At 28.6% G+C, this 21172-nt stretch overlaps 2 protein-coding genes across 2 annotated transcripts; both read right to left on the minus strand.

Moving 5' to 3' along the window:
• Positions 1 to 9906: 9906 nt before the first annotated feature.
• LOC124843662 (uncharacterized) lies at positions 9907 to 10858 on the minus strand. The gene has a single exon (XM_047320463.2). It carries the CDS (start codon positions 10824 to 10826, stop codon positions 9918 to 9920), a length of 909 nt encoding a protein of 302 aa, XP_047176419.1. The 5' UTR covers positions 10827 to 10858; the 3' UTR covers positions 9907 to 9917.
• Positions 10859 to 14466: 3608 nt separating this feature from the next.
• On the minus strand, positions 14467 to 17219 carry LOC124843658 (protein OXIDATIVE STRESS 3 LIKE 2-like). The gene is made up of 2 exons (XM_047320460.2): positions 16911 to 17219; positions 14467 to 15072 (listed from the first exon to the last, which is right to left on the minus strand). Exons 1-2 carry the CDS (start codon positions 17153 to 17155, stop codon positions 14625 to 14627), a joined length of 693 nt encoding a protein of 230 aa, XP_047176416.2. The 5' UTR covers positions 17156 to 17219; the 3' UTR covers positions 14467 to 14624.
• Between the last annotated feature and the right edge of the window lie 3953 nt (positions 17220 to 21172).

The following is a 21172-nucleotide window of genomic DNA, read 5'->3' on the forward strand; positions in this document are numbered from 1 at the left end:
ACATAAAATAGGTTTAAAAGTTAAAAAAATTTAATTTAATTTGTAAAATTTTGATGGACTAACGAATTTATTTATAGATGGTAATCTATTTTGTCACTAGTTTAAATCAATATCATTCGATTAAGATTTGTGATCAAAATTACATTATTTTTAATTGGTGTGAACATGTTAAAATTTTAACTTAATAACTTTTTAACTTTTTTAATTTTCCAAATTTAATAAAATTAATATTTATTATTTATAAAGTTATATAATTCTTTTAAAAAAAAATTATGAAACGTATAATTTAGTCATTTACATCAATTTATATATTTTTATGTCTTTTTCATATATTTCATATTATATTCATTTGTCTTTTTTATTAGTTTCACAGACATTGATGTAATTTATTTATTATTATAATTATTATAATTTTTATTTATTTTATATGTTAATAATTAAATACAATAATAATTTTAATTTTAGTATTATAAATTATAACATTATATTTATTTAAAAATATTGTATCTATTATTTAATTATTTTTTATTACAATCGGCTCAATTATATAAATAATTTAATAAAAACGATCTTTGTTGGATAAAGATAAGTCTGATTTTAAAATATTAATTTAATCTAAAAGGTTAGAAAAAAAATCTGATTTTATAACCACTAGGATTACATCTAGATCTTGTATACTAACATATATGATATTTATAACAATTTTGCCTAACAAGGATTTTCACTAAAAAGTTAGTTCTTTTATTACGTGAAATTAATTTTAAACTTTATAAAGTTTGTGGTTTAATTTTTTAATGTATATATATATATATATATATATATATATATATATATATATATATATATACAAAACATTCAACAAAAGAATTTTATATGACAAACTATAAAAAATAAAAATTTTACACCGATATTAAAAATTCGTCCAATCAGTAGATTTGAATTTAAAATCTATCCATAATTAATATTTCAAATATTTATATAAATATCAGAATTCGATTATTGAAAAATCAAATTTTCAACTGTATTACTTTTATAATTTGTTTTTTGAAAATTTTTTCATTTTCTTTTAAATAAAAATAATAATAAAAATTTTCTTTTTTAACTTTCCAAAATAATAAAATTATATATTTAAAATATGCTTATAATTAAAAAATTATTTTAAATAATTTTTTATAAAATCAATATTTATACATTTATATTTAATTAAAAAGATATTAAATATCATGTAAATTTTGGAAATTATTGAACTTGTAAAGTAAATAAAAGAAATAACTAAAAAAACATTAAAAATGAATTAATTTAGTTTGGAGGCTAGCCTCATCCTAACCCTACCCCAGCCCACTTTATGTGGGGCTTTAGGGGTTGGGGCTTTTAAAAAGCCCCCTATTAAGTGGGTTAGAAAATTAGGGCTTGATTTTAGAAGGGGTCAGGGTCAACCCATGGGCCAGGGACTCAAATGACACCTCTAATTACAGTACACAATTTATTAAGTTTTGAAGATTTGGAATACCGTCATATAGAAAGATTAATATTTAAGTAATTTCTCACCTTTCCATGATTTTTTTTATAACGTATTGAACAAATTATTTTCATTATAAAAACAAAATCATCTTTTTAGATTTCATTGATATAAAAAAAATAATAAAGAGAGTATATAAATGTATAATAAATATACGAGTTAAATATGTTTTTGTCTATATGTAAAAATTGGAATTAATTTCTCTTCAAAATTTTGGTTTAATTTAGTTTCCAAATTTTAGAAATGTGTTTTTAACTAAATTTTGTTAGGTTTATTTGATGTGTCAAAGTACGTTTTATGACAGCATTTGAGTTGTTTACACCGTTTTACACATTTTTGCGTTAATTGAGAAATGCGTTTGAAACATCAAATAAAGTTAACAAAATTTAGTTAAAATGACTAAATTCACACATTTCTAAAGTTTGGAGACTAAATTAATCCAAAGTTTCAAAAAGAACTAATTTCAATTTTCAATGAAAGTTAAGGCACAAAAACATATTTAACCTTAATTATACACTAACTTAAAGACAGATTGGTATTTTTGAAAATAGGTTTCAAAAATATTTTCTAAAACTATTAAAATCTTAACGTTGCTAAAATTATTTTAGAAATATGATTATAAATTTTAAAATTTTGTAAAAGTATTTTTTATTAGTTTTTGAAATATTAACATTTTACAAAAAAAATATATCAACAAGTAAAAAGTAAAAAGAATAAATAAGAAATGTAGATAAAACTTAATCTTATTTTGAAAGCAGAAGTATTTTTAGCTATTATTAAAAAGTTAAATTTGTTGTAAAAGATGTCCTTGTAATTTAAACTAGAAGGGACTAAATAATAATACCATTTTTTTTGTTGTTGTATACATAAATTCTCCATGTATTGTCCTGAATTAAAGGTAAAGTTTCTGGATGACTTTTTCATCAAAAATTATATAGGTGGTTCTAATGATATTTTATTTCAGTTAACTAATATTTTTTTACATTAATATATATATATATATATATATATATATATATATATATATATAATATAATATAATATAATATGCAATCACCCAATACATCAATAAGTATAATGTAAAACTTTGTTTTATTAAAAACTAAAACCAGTCTATTTAAGGTTGTGTTTACTTGAGATGGTGAAGTACTGTTTATGCATTACTGGCAGCGAGGAATGAAAGGCAAAATTGTGTCCACATTTGAGGACTTGCGAAGACGGAATCAAACGAATTTGCGAGATACTCGATTTTTCTATCACTCGCTCTTATGAGATGATTTGGGATGAATTGAAGGCGTTGTCATGTTTGCCCTTCGTATATCACCTAAAAAATTACACGGTTTCAGAAATGTTGTATCTAGTTTCACTACGCAGAAGAAATTGAGCTAAACGTTGTATTCGGTTATGGGTTAGTATTCGGTTACAGTTTTGTGGGATTCGGTTCCAGGCCTTCGTTGCAGCATGGTGTACGCTTGGATTCAGTTCCAGGGTACGTTATTCGGTTCCAGCAAGCTTCACTCATCTTCCTCAGCCGCCTGCACCCACCACCGCCGGAAGGTGTGGTTATTCGGTAGTTCATCCAAGAAACGCGCCTACCATGGCGAAAAAACGTCAGGTGACACAATGACGATTCACCACCCTTCCCTTCCCCCGGCACACCTCAGCCCTTGCCCCTGCCGGAGCTTGCCGCTTCCTCCATTGTTCTCCGCATAGACAGCAAATGTCGTCTTCCCTCGCCCAAGGATGCTGTTACAGCCACCACCTCCACTAGCTGTCGGATGCGGAGGTCGATTTTTCAATTTGTCCTTTCTTTGGTACCAAGGCAGAGGAAATAATATTGTGGAAAAGAGATTAGTGATTGAGAGTGAAAAGTGAGAACTAAGTCATTCTTGGAGTGATATAAAAATGGGAGATATGCATTCCATCTTATTTTATTTTATGTGTTTTTTTGGCCCTTTTGCCCGTTGTTCTGCGAGGTGAAGCAGAGCAGTGGTGCACCGCTGCTGCAATAAGTTTTTTTTCTTAGTTACCTTAAGTTTGATTTTTCATATATTTAAAAATTATAATAAATTCTTAATATTATTACAAACAAATATTACATTTAAAAAAAATTATTTTACTAATTTATAATTTTTTTTACATTTTTTAAATTTACTTTAATCATTAATTTTTTACTCTTTATAAATATTTCTACAATTAAATATAACATTAACCATTATGATTTTATATTATTTTAATAATTAGGGACATTTTGGTAATCTTTAATTTCTACTAATAAAACAATTTTTTTATCTATCACATCAATCAAATCCTACACTAATTCTCACAAACTTTACCTCTAAATCCACTCTCAATTACCTCCAAATCCACTCAAGTAAACACAAAAAAATTTACCTTCAAATTCATTCAATCACTCTCCCCCAAATCATCTCCCCCAAGTGAACACAACATAAAAGTTATACTTCTCCAAAAGAGACTTTTTCTTTCCCTTAAAAAGTTTAATTTCTTCTTTTAAAATATCTCACCCAAATCTCATCTTCTCTTTAATCAAAGGGTTAAATATGTTTTTCGTCCCTTAAGTATCACACGATTTTGGGTTTAGTCTCTACTCGAAACTTTTGTTCCTTTTAGTCCTTTTAGTTTTAAAACTCATATTTTTAGTCCTTAAAAAGTAACGGTGTTAGATTTCCTTGTGAGGTGGCTAACGACAAGTCAGTCTGATACCATTTGTGTGTCACCTTGCTTTTATTTTTTGAAATCAAATTTAAGTGATGTGCCACATATGTTTTCATTTATGAAATCAGATTACGGCTTTTTTATGTTTGAAAATAATTAGGGTTCTTAGCAAAAATCAAAAGTCCGACAACAGCAGCAACACCCATCTCTCCCTCTCTCACTAAATAACAACAAACTCATCAGGTTCAGATACTAAAAAAAGCATAAGTTCAAATTCTGAATACATCAGTTCAACCCACGATTCAATTTCTGCCCCTTCTTAATTTCTCGTGATTCAATTACTTCCATGGCCATCACCATGACTCCACCATGGACAACTCCTACAAAAGGGTAATCACAACGATCTCCTACACTAATCTTCTTCACTAAATCGAAATCACCATGGAAATCTGCAGAAGAAAAATCCAATCGAATGCAAAGAAACCATAAAACCCCAAATTACACTCGCGAAATCGCACGTCATCATCTTCTTCAGACCTTCACACCTGAATAACAAATTCCCGAAATCAACAATCCAAATCGTGGAACCCTAACTCGCGAGACATCTTCCTCCTTTGCACCACCATTCAGAGAATCTCCTTCGTCTTAATTGCACCATGGAAGCATTAAACGCCTCCATCATCTCCTTCAACCTCTGTCCAAGTCATTACGCCTGCAGCAACCTGCGCGAAGCAACCTCCATCTCTCGACGCTTCTTTGTCTTCTTCGTTCAACTTCGCACAAATCGCGCCTGTCTTCAATCAATCACTTTTACGCGAACCTGTCTTCAATCATTTATGAAATCAGATTAGGGGTTTTTTATGTTTGAAAATAATTAGGGTTCTTAGCAAAAAGAGTAGTAAAAGAGACAAAAAGAAAAAAAAACAACGTGGCACAAAGTTATCAGGGAAAGTGGCATCTGACGTGGCTCGCCGTTAGCCACCTCACAAGAAATCTAACGTCATTGCTTTTTAGGGACTAAAAATACAAGTTTTAAAACTAAAATGACTAAAAGGAACAAAAGTTTCGAGTAGGGATTAAACCCAAAATCGTGTGATACTTAAGGGACGAAAAACATATTTAACCCTTAACCAAAGAATATATTTAGAATCTTCGTGAGAAAAAACTATCAATTCCACCAATCAAACCTTTATTTAGAGTAATTTTCTCTTCTTTCCTATTTTACAGAACTCAATATGTTTTTCTTGTTTTTTTTTAATTTTAGAATTTTTTGTTTGCATGGAATTTTGATTGATCATACGAATGCTCTGACTGTTGATGAATATGCCTTTAGAAAATTAATCTAAACTTTTATGGGCATATAGGTTTTCTATGGTGAGTAGACAACTGTCAAGTTGTTGAGGAAAACTAAGGATACCTTATGAGGTTATGAAAGTTAGCCTTTTCATATAATTAAAATGTTGCTCAATGAGTTCAAATAGAATATTTTGTAAATTGATGGTATGAATTACAATGTTTGAAATAGGAGAATTTTGTCATATAAGAGCAATTTAAGGGTTCTTATGATTGTGATATGAGAGAACATGATGCAATCTGGGTAGTAATGGATAGACTGACTAAAAATGTTCACTTTCTTGCAATGAATCTAAGGATGTCTATAACTAAACTGACACAATTATATATCAAGGAGATAATAAGATTGGATGAAGTGCCTTGTAACATTGTATCTGATAAAAATCGGTGGTTTACTTCTAGATTTTAGCAAAAGCTGCAAGATGCTTTAGATAGTAAGATGAGGATGAGTTTTGCCTATTATCTTCATACGAATGGTCAGTCTGAAAGGATGATTTAGTCACTAGAAGATCTGCTTAGGACATGTGTATTGGATCATCTAGGTGGATGTTTCCTTTGCTGGAATTCACATACAACAACAACTTTCAGGTGAGAATTAGTATGACACCTCATAAGGCTTTGTATAGTAGGAGGTGCAAAACTCTTCTATGATGGTACCAAGAAGGAGAGGAAGTGTTGGTAGGGCCTGAACTGTTAAAACATACCACACATACGGTGAAAAGGATACCATAGAGGATGAAGGCCTCATAGATTCGTCAGAAGTCTTATGTTGATGAGAGAAGAAAACCTTTGAAGTTCATAACTGGGGACCATGTTTTCCTACGGGTAACTCCAACCACTAGTGTGGGAAGGGATATTCATTCAAGGAACCTTTCTCTTAAGTTCATTAGTCCATATAAGATTTTGAGATGAATTAGGTCAATGGCTTATGAGATTGCCTTGCCTCCTCAATTAGCCAATCTTCATTTGGTATTTCATGTTTCCCAACTGAGAAAATATTTACTTGGTCCGTCTCATATGCTAGAAGTGGAAGATTTCAAATAAGAGAGTATCTCTCAATGAAAGTGTAACTTATGGACATAAAGGATCGCCAAACAAAGTAACTCAGAGAAAAGTTCATTAGTCCAATAAAAGTAGTTTGGGATAGAAGAACAAGTCATACCATCATCTGTTCTCTGGTAAGTTTAAATTTTTGAGGTAAAATTTTTTTGTTGTTGAGAAAAAGTTAAAACCTTGTTTGCATGGGGGTTTTATTGCTCCTATGAGTTCTCTTAGTGTTGATCAATGCAACCATGTATTTAGATAATTAATCTGAACTTTTATGGGTACATAGTTTTTCTGTGGTGAGTAAAGAGTTGTAAGTTGTTAAGGAAACCCAAGGGTATCTTTGAGATAAGGGAAACTATCCTTTTCATGTAATTAAAGTGTTGTTCAGTGAGTTGAAATAGGAAATTTTGTGAATTGATGGCATGAATTACAATGTTTGAAAGTTTGTTTTAAATTGAAGTTGATTGAGATAATTATGGATGTGTTAAATGATTGAAGTAGTTGAGAAAATGTGTAACTTGATACGTTGTGATTCCTCTACATTTTTATGCTAAAAGGGGTTTTGTCTAAGTGGAATGATTTGAACTACAAGCTCATGTTTTAGTATAAAAAGTGTGAAAATAATTAGACAAATCAATTTAAGCATCTCTATGTAGAAAAACCAGATTTTGTCTTTGTCCTTATAAAATTAAGTTTTTTTTAAAATAAAATTTTCAATGAGATCTTTAATTAATCAAATTTGACATCTTTTGAGCTAAGCGATTGATATATTAAAAAATTATGAACTTTAATAAGTGGGGAGTAACTCAAAAAGATTTAATTTTCTCAATTATAACCCAAAGTTGTAGTTTTTGCTTCTGATACATCATTGGGTGTCGTTGTAGAGACCACTGACTTAGGGCACTAGGCGCCACTTTTGGAACACCAGACGATCTCAAATCAGTGGGCTACAGTGGTTGTAGTGCCAGGCACCACTTTCCCAATGTCGAGCGTCACCCGATTTTTCTAGTTTGAGTAATCTAAAAAAAATGAGATTCTCGTTTCGTTAACTATCAGATCAAGCTAAAATTTTGACAGTAGGTCCTAGACATATGAATCTTTAATTTGATTGTTAGAGTATTTGATTTGAGGTCTATGGTTAAAGAAATGTTGTTCACCATTTTGATGTACTTAATAGAAAGTAAATGATGTAATTTTTAATGTTTTCCTTGAGTTAAATGATGTTTGGTGAGATTGGATAGAAGTTAGATATCTTTAATTGAATGTTTAACCTTGAATAAAATATTGTGTGATATACATTGGTACATGAATGAATAGTAACAATGTTGATTATTGAATGTGATGCTATGACGATGGAAATAATGATGTATAGTGATTTTCAAGGGAGACAATCCTACCAAGTGTGATTAACTAGATTGTGTCTCGAGGAAATGATTGTTTCATTTTGTGAAATTATATTGAATTCTACTAATAATTTATACTCAGACAAATTACACTCATACAAAAGAGAATAGTTAAGTGGTAAGAGTGACAACTCTATAAGACAGTTTGATAGGACAACTCGTTACAGTAGTGTAAATCACCACAAGATCATGGTTTCACAAGTGCACATATAAATTGAGTTTAGGATTTTTTAATGTATTTTTTAAAACTAATTTGATGATTGAAATTTCTATCTAATTTGCCAATTAAATAAATTATAGTATTTGTTATTTATACTCTTTTTGAACTAGTTTATCCTTTAGATGCTTTATTGTTTGTCATGTGAAGGAGTTCTCTAACTGATTTCATAGGATAAATTCTGTCTTTTGAATTATTTTAAGAAAAAACTTATATACTTTATAGTTTCCATACATATAATCGTACTTATTAAGAAAAAGTGCAACTGACTTTAGAAGACGTGTATGACTTGACTCTAGAGTTTTATCATCTCGATTCTTACAAACTTAGTAAATGATTGTTTACAAAAAATAACAAATGCAATTTGCACTGATAACATGAAAAGTACATTTGTTTTTTTGGAAGGACGTTATATTTTCTGAAAAATATTTTTATTTAATGATATTAAAGAAGTATATTTTATAAAGAAAAAATAAAATTTCAATCATTTATAGATTTAATTTAATAAAATATTATTAAAATAAAATGTAATTATATTTTACAAAATATATATTTTTTATGATGATAAAATAAAACATAATTAAAAAATGTAGTTATTATAATGAAATTATTTAGAAAACATTACTGCAATTTATTTTAAATTATATATATATATATATATATAAAATATATATATATATATATATATATAAAATAATAATAATCATAATTATTTTATTAATTTTTATAATGTTATAGTTTTGTAATAGAATACTTATAAATTTCCATCAAAATATAAATTAAAGTTATAATGAAATATATATAAAAATAGTTATAAATTTTTAATTTTTGTTTAAAAATTATTATTATTATTATATAATACAAATACTTCCAATTTTCATGGTTAATTTTTTTTATAAAATATAAACAAAAGAGATAAAAAGTATAAAGAAAAAAATTTTAAAATCTAATTTCATTATTAATGGCTATAGATAAATTATTAAACATATAGGTTTAATTAGCCTAATTTATTTTGTTCTCCTCCCTGGTTTGAGGTTCTTTTAAGAGTTGCGAAACATTTGTCTCAACCTTTTATTTTGAAAATACACATGGGGTAAACTCAAAAAATACAACTCATTTATAAGAAAATATTTAGGAGATAAATAATAAAAAAAAAATTGTGAAATCTTGTCATATAACTCTTTTAAAATTATTATTTTTTATCTCAATTTTTTTTTTCTAAAGATGTGAATGTGAACGTAAATGCACTCTATAATAAAATATAATACGATAACCTTTGTGATAAAATGATTTATTATTATTTATAACAATCATAGACGTTCATAAATATTCTTTAGTTAATAATTAATGCATTAATATTTTAATTATATTTTTTATTTTTTAACTTAACATATTAATATATATTATCATATTATTAAATTTTTTAACTTAAACATATTAATATACATATTATCATATTATTAAAATGAATTATGGACTGATCGTTTTATTTTTATTAATGAAAACAATTATTTAATTATTTTTTCAAGTCTAATCAAATAACCATGAGAGTCGTTTTCTCTTCATATACCTCAAATTTAAGAATAGTTTAATGTAAAACCTTGAAGAAAATTCATTAAAACCTTCCAAGCTAACTTACAAAACTGAAAAAAACACATGGAAAATGAAAATAACAATTACTGCATGATGAAAGCAACTTTGTCTAGGATCTTGTGTTCGAGGCTTCCCCGGAAAAGTTGCTGAGCGTTGTTGTCAGCATACTTCTTGCAACAATTCGTTTGGGTACGAACTTTCGAGCCCATACATGCTTTCCATTGATGGTGAATTTGGCTTTGATTGCTCCTCTGAGAATCATGTCAATGGTGGAAGCAATGCGAAAAACAATGCGAGCAAACAGTGCTTGTTCATTTGATTGCACTTCCTGCATATACAGTGCCTCAATACAATCTCCATAAGCTATGGTAAAGAACTCTCTGACTTCCCACTCCTCCACGCGATACCCCTTCGAGAACGTCACAAACAATGTTCTATCATCAGCTGGAACTTCAACCTTTGAATTCGATGGTCCAATTGAGCCAAACCACAAAGGGTTCTGGTTCTGATTCTCTGAACTGGGTTTCATCACCACCTTTTGAGCTTCCACAACTCTATCATTGGAGTTTCTTATAATCGCTTGCTGCATAATGTCAGTGAAAGCCCTCACACACACATCTTGCATCTCTTTTGCCACACCTTGGAGTGCGCTAACGCGGTTTTCATACAAGAACTGAAGTGAGATTTCCTTGTCCACTAGACTCTGCAGAAGGGGAATCTCACTGTTCTCGAAAGAGGAAGGAGGTGCTATGAAACTACTGTTGTTAATGCAGTTCAGACACACTACCGTTTCGTCTGCAACTTCGTTGATCAAGATGTTGGGTAAGGCCAATACCCTCTTCACCACGTTGCGAAACCCCACCCTCTCCAGCCACAGCCACAAGGCATGGACTTGCATGCATTCGCCTGGTTCACGGAAGAGAATCATCACAAGGATCTTGTACAGTTGTCTATCTATTCTGTGGAACAGATTGAACTCGTCTTGGGTGACGAAGAAAGAAGAACACTCCAAATCCATAAAAAAACAAATACTATGATGTTCCTGAGTAAATCAATTGTTTGTTTGTCTCAGTTCTTAGCACTAAGTTGGCCAACCCAATATAAATACTGTGAATGTAAATCAAACCCCTTGAAATGAAACGGTACAACCACTGGACCCAAAGCACGTGTCGACATGCATGTTTAGTGGGGGAGTTTGAGAGTTATGACACTAAAACTCATTTCTATTTACTGTCATCAGTTTCAAGAAGAGCAAATAGGCCAACTCAGATTCTCTACAATGGATAGAGAAGAATGTGATGAGATATGATAGAACATAGAAACATGAACCAGAAACTGATGGTATTAATATAGAGCTTACAGGGTCACAGTAAGATAATCTTTTTAGTGTTAAACAATGAATTAAACTGTTAATGCCAGTGCATGCTCAGGAAACAATCAGTTACAAAATTTCTTCCATATCAGTTTCAAGGTTAAGTTACAAAGCAGATTATTACATTAGTTTATTAGATCAATGCATTATATCACGGTTTTTTTAGTCTGCAAGTCCTAAGACTTTAGCTGTTCATTCCCATGTAGCAAATCCTACAACATATTTCTTTAACTTTTTTTAATTTTAAAATTGATAAAGATAGTATTATTAATTGCAGAAAAAGCTATTAAGGAAACTATGGTAGAAATGAAATTATTTTAAAAAATACTCGCTTTTACAGCTAGAATGACTGTTCTATTCTCTGTATCTAAACACAAGACGTGTATAACCGATCCACTCTTATTATTTGGTAATATTCAATTTATAACATTTTTTCAAAAGTAATATTAGATAATAATTAATTAATTAGTTAATGACAAAGAGTTAATTACATTAATGAATTTTGAACTTTTTAAACATAAACTCCTTAATTTTTTTAATCTTCAAAAGAGAGAGAAAGAAAGAAACTATATAAACATTTATTACTCAAAGACTAAGTTAAAGGTATATTTGTAAAAGACTATTAACATAAGTAACAATCAGGAAACATGGTCTTGGTAAAGAAAGATAATAAATACAAATCAAATTCTTATAAACAGAAAAAAAGATTAACATTAACATTATGAGAAAGTATAAGTTGAAAGCCTTGTGCTTTTTTACAAATTTGATGTACTTCTAAGTGAAATTCGTGGTAACATCTACAAATTGTAATAGGACAATGACAGAACAAATCATCCCCTAAATATATAGAGATATTACATGAATTTAGTTATGAAACAATGAAAAATTCGATTTAAAAATACAAAATAAACTATAGATATTATAATTCAAGCATAAAATTATCTATAATTTTAGTGTTAAATTAATCTAAAAATTATATTTTAATGATAAAATTAATGATTTTAAGAAACTTAACAATATAATATAATTGCTGAACATTTTACATATATAAGGTTTTAGTTTATATATAATTTATTCAGTAATAAAATAATTCTATATTAGATTTACATTTTATATATTTTTTCCATATTCTTCCTCCATACCAAATGAAATGACATTAGAAATTGACTGATTATGTTTGTCCTAAACATTGGACACAGTTGCAATTGGAAGCCTCATAAAAAAAATAAAATAAATAAACATTGAAAAACACAACTTCAAAACCTTGTTATGATTTAACAATACATCCATGATAAGGTGGTTTTCTGATTTAATACCACGTTCTCTGTTTATTTTGATACAAATTAAAATACAGTCAATGTCTACTAATAATTACTATTTCTTTGTTAGGTAACATCAGACAAGGCAAGAAATATTAAAATTTTTGTAAGACACCAAAAAATATATTTCTTCCTTAATGTGTAAACAGAGAAAGAAAAGTTGCATTGTTCTGATATCTGTAATTCTTGAAATAAGGGGGTGAATGTATTGAACTTAGAATAGAAATTATTGAAAGGTCGTATTGTTTAATATCTGTAATTCTTGAAATAAGGGATGAATGTATTGAACTTAAAGTAGAAATTATTGAATATTACTTCAGTTTGTCAAAAATGATGATTGACCAAAATTTACTTAATTTCCTGTTGAACTTTAAAAATGTACATGAATAAAAAAAAGTAATTATGTGTATTTGCCTAATCAATTAATTGATCACATATATCACTTATTATATAACAAAACTTCTAATTATTACTTGTTGACTATATAACTCTTGCCTGATATAATCAACGGAGATAAACTATCCTTTTTTTTATATAGTCGTTAGAATTTCTTTTTATGCCTAAATGAGTGAATTAATTTACAAGTGATAATTAATATGTTTAAATATTTAATGTATTTAATTATGTGTTTAAGGTATGGTTTGATGTGAGAAAAGTAATTAGGGGAGGGTGTGTTTGAAAATAAAAAATACGGGTTGTTGTATTGGACTTTATCAAGAAAGAAGATAAGATGTGAAGTTACTTTTAATTTTGTTATACTTTCAAAATTCACTATAATAAGTTAGAATATTCATCTATCTCAAAAGAGGACACTTTAGCACTCCATTCCTTTTGTTTTCTTCTTCAAACTGTTCTTTTCCTTCTACATAAAAGATAACTCTAAATTTTCCTTTCTCATTCCTTTGTGAAATCAAACCATAAAGTTAGTCAAGAACCTTTGTAAAGCATCAAATAGTGGAGTTTATGATTTTGGATTAGTTTTCTCATTTATCTTTTCTCCTTTTAACCCATGCATGCATATGTATGGACCGTTAAGAGAAATGGAATTTTGGTGACTTCTAACTTATTTTTGTATGATTAAGGGTTAGGGTTTAGACTCCGAAGTGGTTTAGAGAACTGGTTACAACGTTTTACTTCATTATCTTCTTAAACTTTTATATATACCTTAGAGTATAATGAACATAAACTAAAGAAATATAGTTAATTTTCAATTTTACTTTGTGTTATTATGCAAATATTTTAAATTTTTCGAACCTGTATCTAGAATGAAAGTATAAGACTATTGATTTAATTCAGTAGTATTCTTGAACTGTAGCTGATGCAATAAGTTGAAATTTTTTTTAAGAAAAAGTAGCCTGTTAATGCTTTAACCTATTGGAAATCTATACGAATGAATAAACAATTTACATGTATAAAATAGATGTAAATATTATTTTATAAGTTGATTTATTAAAATCGAATTTAAGTTTAAAGTATTTTTTTAACATAATATAATAAAATCATTTAGAGTTGAATCTAACTAGATTTATTATTTAATGGACTTATTATGTATTTTTTATTGAACCATCCATAAATATTTAGTATCACAATTATTGATATGTATATTGTAGGAGGGAGTGTTGAAGATCTCCTCTATAAATTTGTAACATAAACTTTATTTTAAAGTCCAGTTATAGAATTGAGTTAAAATAAAAGTACATTTTTATTTTCATAAGCATTAGAAATCTTTGAATCCAGAAATTTCATAGTAAACAATGTGCGAGGAAAATATAAAAATGCATCTACATACATGAGTTAAGAATTAAGTATACCTCTGTCATTAATAATCAACTTAAAAATGCTTATATCTTGGAAATCCTTTTTCGTTTTCTTGTCTCTCAGTTGCAAACAACTCCAATTATGAAATCTTGAGATTATCTCAAATAACTCGTTAAGCACGTTATCTAGGAAATTGTGATGATGAGGAGTGAATAACCAAAAGCTGAGATATAATATACAACACTCTAGTCAGTTGGGTATACATACGACGACATTGATGAGGAGTTGACAAAGTAATGTGGCATTACAAACAAACTCGAATGTGAACCAGCTACCAACTAAAAGGTTACATTTTAGTGTCAAAAATTTAGTTTCCACTACAAATAGCCAAACCAGATATATCATGAGCCTCAGCAATAGCATTTAGATCAGACCAAGAATATGACCTCCAAGGAACACTTCGTGTGGCAGAAGAAGGTTGAGGCAGTGATGACCTATTGTTGGCACGTGGATGAAGAGGAGGAAGAGGGAATGGAGGAGATATGGATGAGGAGCTGCTACCCTCTTCACTACTGTGCAGATTCAGAAGGGATGCTCCTCGACCAATGTTTGATGGTCGCTTTGATATTCCACCAATGTTACTTGCACAACTGCGACTCCTCTCAATCGATGCATTGCGAGCTATTAGATTCTTGCGTTTCTTCGCATAAGGGTCCTCTGGCTTCACTATCTCTTCCATAGAACTTGCAGCTGCAGCATCTGCTAAGCTTGTGAATGACTTCGATTTCCCACTATAAAACTTGGATATGCCTTTCCTGAATTACACAAAAACAGAATCACACAGGTTAATAAAAAGGTCTTTCTACGTCTGCAATTTTTTTAATTTTGCATCACTAGTTCTCAGTGATTTGGTTAATCTTCAACTACTGAATCAATAATATTCATCTCTTTGACACAAAAGATAATAACAGTCATAATAGGAGCATGTGTAGTGTCGTTCATAGTAGCTAATAAAACCAAGGTAGCACTTCCGAATTAAGGTTGTTCACTTTGCACAGGAAAGTTTATTTTATGTCAAAAAATAATTTCCATTTTCAGCTAAAGAACTTCTAACACCTAGAACTCATCGCTTACTTCAAGCGGTTACAAGACGTCTTATAAGGGTGGCAATTCAATTCTCCAACAACGCCTTCTCTATACACACCTTCTAGTACACTTTCTACTATTGACTAGGTTTATAGAAATTACAAATCATGAGAGTCTAGATGCATTTATTCGAAAGATGGTACTAGACGGAAGAAAAAAATGTTCATAAGCATACACTCTCTAGGCTTCTTCTTAAGTGTTGTTTAAAGTTCTCAAGTGCTATTTAAGGTTCTACAGGGAATCCAAGAAATATAATAAATTACCTTGATTTTTTAATAAACGTTTTCCAATTTACCCTTGTTCATTAAAGAGTGAATAATGTTGTTTTCAATTTTGAGAATCTCTTAAACTTTGAAAATGACAACTTAAAATAGAAACATTTTTTTTTCCAAGTTCGAGGATAAAAAAAGAAACAGGGATGGAGTATTGCAGAAGAATGAAATATCGTTGGACAAGGGAAACTTTCCATGAATCTATTTAGAAATCTTAGTTAATTTACGGGAGAAGTTGTTATTTAGAGTAAACAAAATAATAGGCACTATATGACTTTAAATAGGGGTCTAGCGTTGTGAATGTGATAAATAGTTTAGGTGTTGCTTGGAAAACTCTTAATATGAGCACCGAGAAGAAAATACAAAGAGATAAAACAAATTGAATTTTATAGCATAAGTACATTTTAACTATTTATTTTCTTCGTCTAAAAGTACAAGGGGAAAAATTCATTCATGCATTAATTTTTTTTTTTTTAATGACCTCTAAATGCCATTAGTGGTCAATTTTTATCCAACAATTGTTTTTAAATCAAAAATTCATGCAAGTCAATCTACTTGCCATCACTTAGAAGCCAATATATCATGCTGTAAATTTCATGATCTATTCTGCATATTAAGACATCAATGTTGTTTGATTTGTTTTCGTAAGGAACAAGCTCACCCTTCACTCTGTAATTGTGTAATACTAAACACGGACTTGGTCTTTTTTTTCCTAACCCAGGGACATCATAGAAAGATGCCCTGTCTCCACTCACCAATCTTTTAGGTTTTGGTGGTGGAGATCCATTATGCCTATCAATTTCAACAATCCTTTAAGTAAACGTCTGGAACCAGATATATTCTGTAACCCACTTACCCCAACCACAAAAGCAGATCACTGAATTAATTAATGGATTATCTAATTAAAAGAAAATAGTATACAACTATATGGAATTTTTCTAAAGATGCACTTTCCATAGTGCTTAAGTCACTCAAGATAAATAAGCACACCGAATCATCATCACTCAACACCAACACTGGTAACAAACCAAACCCCCAAGGTCAAAACAGTAAATTTCTAAATCTCCTAAAAACAAAAATAAAAACAATCTTCCTCTGCTCTTTACTCTTAACATAAACTGAGTAACAGAACAAAACAGAATCCCAAGACCCCAAATCAACATGCTCTATTACCCACATGAAAATATTGAAGCTTTATGAACACCCAGTTCGGAAAAACACATAAAAAGACTTACTTGACTGGTAAATCTTCCTCTAGATCGTTCATGGTATCCAAAGGGCCTTTGAAGGAGCTCTGAACCTCAAGGGCATCTTCGTGGTCAGAGGAATCTTCCGACGAGACGCTGTTCCTTCCGATGGAGGAGTCGGAGCTGGAATCAGAATCCTCAGCTGGAAAATCCTGATCGCAGATCGCGACGCAGTGGGCTAAGGAGGACAGTCCGATGCTAACTCCTCCGTTATTTTGCAGAGCAAACGTCATCTTTTTGGCAGAAACTTGAGAAGAATGGTTGGGTGTGAAATGAAATGAAAGCAGAGAGAAGCGTGCGATGAATTGTGGGGTATAAATATATAAATGGCTGGTGTGAGCACATGGGTATCAGATTTTTTTTCCAGTCCGATCGCACATAAAAGAGAACAGTGATTGATAAATCATTTTTTTAACCTAAAGTTTTCAATTTAATTTATAGAATTATAAATAAGTATAACATAGGACGGTGACATTTTATCCTCATTGGGTTGAATATAATAACGTTCCCTACAAAACAAGTCTCTTCAGACCACGTCTTTAAATATAAAATTACAAAAATATTATTTATATTTGGATTTAAATTTAATAAAATATATTAAATAATCCTTAACCGGTATGACTTAATTTTTCTCCTCAACTTTTTACAGCAGAAAAGATAGAAGATTATCTCTTTGAAAAATAATAACCTTTATACATTATTCTCTTTGTGGTTTGTTTTTAATTGGATGTTTCTGTTGAGGACAGAGAAATGGTTGACTGTGAACCGTCTGATTAGGTCTAATTAGGCAATGGATATAATCTTGGAATGGATCAGGTGGATCCCACATTTCTCACCCACCATTTTGTGTTTATTCCTTTCTTTCTGCTTTACCTTTTGTTTAATATTTAATTAATAACGAGTAATTATAGAATATATTCTCTTAAGCCATTTGCCCCTTTCTCACTGATTATAATTATTGGCTTTCCCACAAAACAAACAAATTTTAACTTGTTTAAATGTTAATAAATCAAGGATATCCGTCAACTCATCCAACTTTATTCCATCATTTATTTTATATATTCAAATGAAAGTTCTATTTCTATTAACCCTAAGGATCCTGTAACTAACATTCTTACAACCAATTACACAATGGGTTAGCCCACAATACAAAAGAGCTTACAAAAATATATTCTAGTTTTTCTTTTCTTTTGGATTCAAAAAGACATTTATTTTTGTGGTCCTGAATAATAGTGGGATTTTTTTGTCATTATTTGTTAAATTGATAATAAATAATACATTAAGTTTATTTTGATTATAATGTGAAAACATCAACAACGAGGAGGGTGGCACGTTGCTGACAGAGAGTGGCCGGCGGGAACTTGTCCCTAGACTAGAGACACAAAGATTATGCCACGTATATATCAGAAACAGGGATTTTGCCACGTGTCTCAGAAATTCAATCTAGATAAGGCCTGCAACTACTTCATTCTACTATACTATTGTGACATCCACTCTTCTTTGTTCATCCTTCTTTTATGGCGGCACAATTGGCGTTTTTTCATATTTCACCATTCTTTTCTTTTTCTCATTTATGCAGTTCTTGAATTTTATGCAAGTACAATTGTTTCCGTCAAATCAATTTAAACAATTTAAATGTTACTGAAATATGTTAGATGGATTCTGACGTGTGCAACTATTCATATATGATATTTTATAAAACTCTATCGATATTTATTAATAAAATGTTTAAGAAAATATTCACAAGAACATATACAATTTTTAGAAAACTATATATATATATATATATATATATAAATAAGTTTTATATTCAGTGAAAATACACGTGTTGATGTGTATTAATATGTTTATTTTTTATAATTATAAAAAATAAGTTTATATTTTTATCATGAGTGAATTTTATTTATTTTTCAAAAATTTGTTATTTTAGTTTAAAAAATAGTTAAATTTAAAAAACAATTAAATTTAAAAATATCAATTAAATAATAAAAGAATTAATTTAATTTAAAATACTATTATATAAAAAAAACAAAATATAGACATAAAAAACATCTTTATATAATAATTAATTAAATTGTGTGGTGTCATTTTATTAAAGGGTATAAAAAATTGAGATACTCTCAACTTGGGATGTTGTGTCCCCAAGACCAGATAGAAATGGTGAATCATGGGCCCTCTCCGTGTTGTTTATCTATTTGCTTTTGGGCTGCACCTTTTACAGTAATAGGTCAATTAATTCAGTGTATTTACTTTTTTATAAAAGTATTTTTTATGAGTAAAATAATAATAATAGTAGAGTTTAACGAATTTACAAAATACCAATCTAATACCTAATTCAATTATAATTACATCTAAAACAAATTTTATAAATTATCAATGTGTTAGATATAGATCAAATTAAATTACATGATGTGAAAAGGGAAGATGTTACTATATTATCACGGTATGCTATACAATGGATAAATGTGCATGCGTTTCAAATAGAAAAATAAAGTATGTTAACGTAAAAAAAAATCATTACATTTTTGAAAGTAAAACTGAATTTTGAATGGTTTTTTTAAAAATCAAATATACACAATATTTTATGTTATTGAAAATTAATTTCATCATTCCAACTTAAATTAAAATATTATAACTTTTTTCCCTATACTTATCTTCCCTTTTAATTTAATTTTTTATTAATTTAAAAATAATGATTGCTCATTATTCTTTTAGTTATGATTAATTGAATATAATTATTATTTTAAAAAAGATGTGCTCAATTTAACCATGCTCAACTCGAATTAAAAATGAATTGACCCTAATTCACAATCATCAATTTGTTATTATCTTTTTACCATTTTCTTATAAGTATTTTTATTAATATTATTTATTTATATATTAATAATTTAAATTTTTAAATATTAAAATGTTGTTCAAAATGTTTAATTAATTTGAATTTTAATTTATTTATATTTTAAATTATTTAAGGTGATATTTTAATTTTTAACTACTATTTAATAATAATTTGATCAATATAATAAACATTTTTATTATACAAGTATAAAAATAAATTAATTGAATCAAATATTAATTGCATTGTAATAAATATATAACATATATTAAAGTAACATAACATCAACTTATCAAATCCACTTATCCATTATGATACAATAAGTTGAATAAATGATCATTTTCAAAATCTTATTTGTTTGTGATGTTTTACAAATGATCCTCTTCTAAGTCATGATCTTAAAGTCACTTAAGAAAATTAAAGGATATTTGAAAGAAAAATATGAAATAAATGAGAATATTAGAGGTATAAAAATAATAAATTTGATGATAGACTTTGAGCTGGAAAGGATTAATTAGTTAAAGATAATTAATGAATATTTAATCAAATTGTTGTGTATAGTTAAGAAGATAAAACTATTAGGAGAGAAGTTCATAAATTCTAAACTCATTGAGAAATTCTGATAATAGCGAGCAAAATATATAAAACATTTATTATTTCATTTGAAAACATAAAAGATTAATCTACTAGGAGTGATATGAGAAAATATCATGTGATTAAAGGTACTTTACTTGATAAAAGTATTTTTAAAATCAGAAACAACAAAAGAAACAAATAAAACAACAACAATAACACATGTTTTTTTCATGTTGTCCCTATTAAAAAAAATAATCACCATGATTACTTTTATGAGAGGTACATGTATAAATACAATTAAAACTAATTCAAGTGTTAAATTAATTTTTGATGTATTATATATTTTAAGAGTACTTAAATTTTGTCAAAATGTTACACAACTCATAAAAGTTATAAGGTAACATTTCAAAATAAGCTTGTACCATTAAAGATGAAAAAGGGTGAAAGTATTCAAAACTCACATAAAAGATAAAAGTTTTGCTTTGGATTTGATGAGAGATAAGTTGATTACAAATGAAGAAGATATAAAACAAGGATTGAAATCCACAATCAACTAATGAGTATTTTTAGGGAAGAATTCTCTTGGATGAGTGACAATTCTAATGAAATATGAGCTCAATCACATAAGATATTTTTATCACCTCCAACTCAAAAACCTTAAAGTAATGAGTATATAGATATTCTGGCTTATATGATGCTTGACTTTTTCATTTCTACCTAATATGAGACTTGGACTCACACTTAGAATGTTACATTAACAAGAAAAAAATATGATTCTAATAAATAAATAAATAAAATGAAAATATAAAATTGAATTAATATAAGATCCCATACAAAAAAG

Source organism: Vigna umbellata, chromosome 1, assembly GCF_029865625.1.
Source record: "Vigna umbellata cultivar VRB3 chromosome 1, Vumbellata_1.0, whole genome shotgun sequence".
In the NCBI taxonomy this organism is placed as follows: domain Eukaryota; kingdom Viridiplantae; phylum Streptophyta; class Magnoliopsida; order Fabales; family Fabaceae; genus Vigna; species Vigna umbellata.

Bases quoted from the DNA above. Each gene is read 5' to 3' on its own strand.
- LOC124843658 (XM_047320460.2), bottom strand. From the start codon at position 17,155: ATGACGTTTGCTCTGCAAAATAACGGAGGAGTTAGCATCGGACTGTCC. The intron at 15,073-16,910 runs GTAAGTCTTTTT...TGTGTAATTCAG, and splicing joins GAGGAAGATTTACCAGTCAA to GAAAGGCATATCCAAGTTTT.
- LOC124843662 (XM_047320463.2), bottom strand. From the start codon at position 10,826: ATGGATTTGGAGTGTTCTTCTTTCTTCGTCACCCAAGACGAGTTCAAT.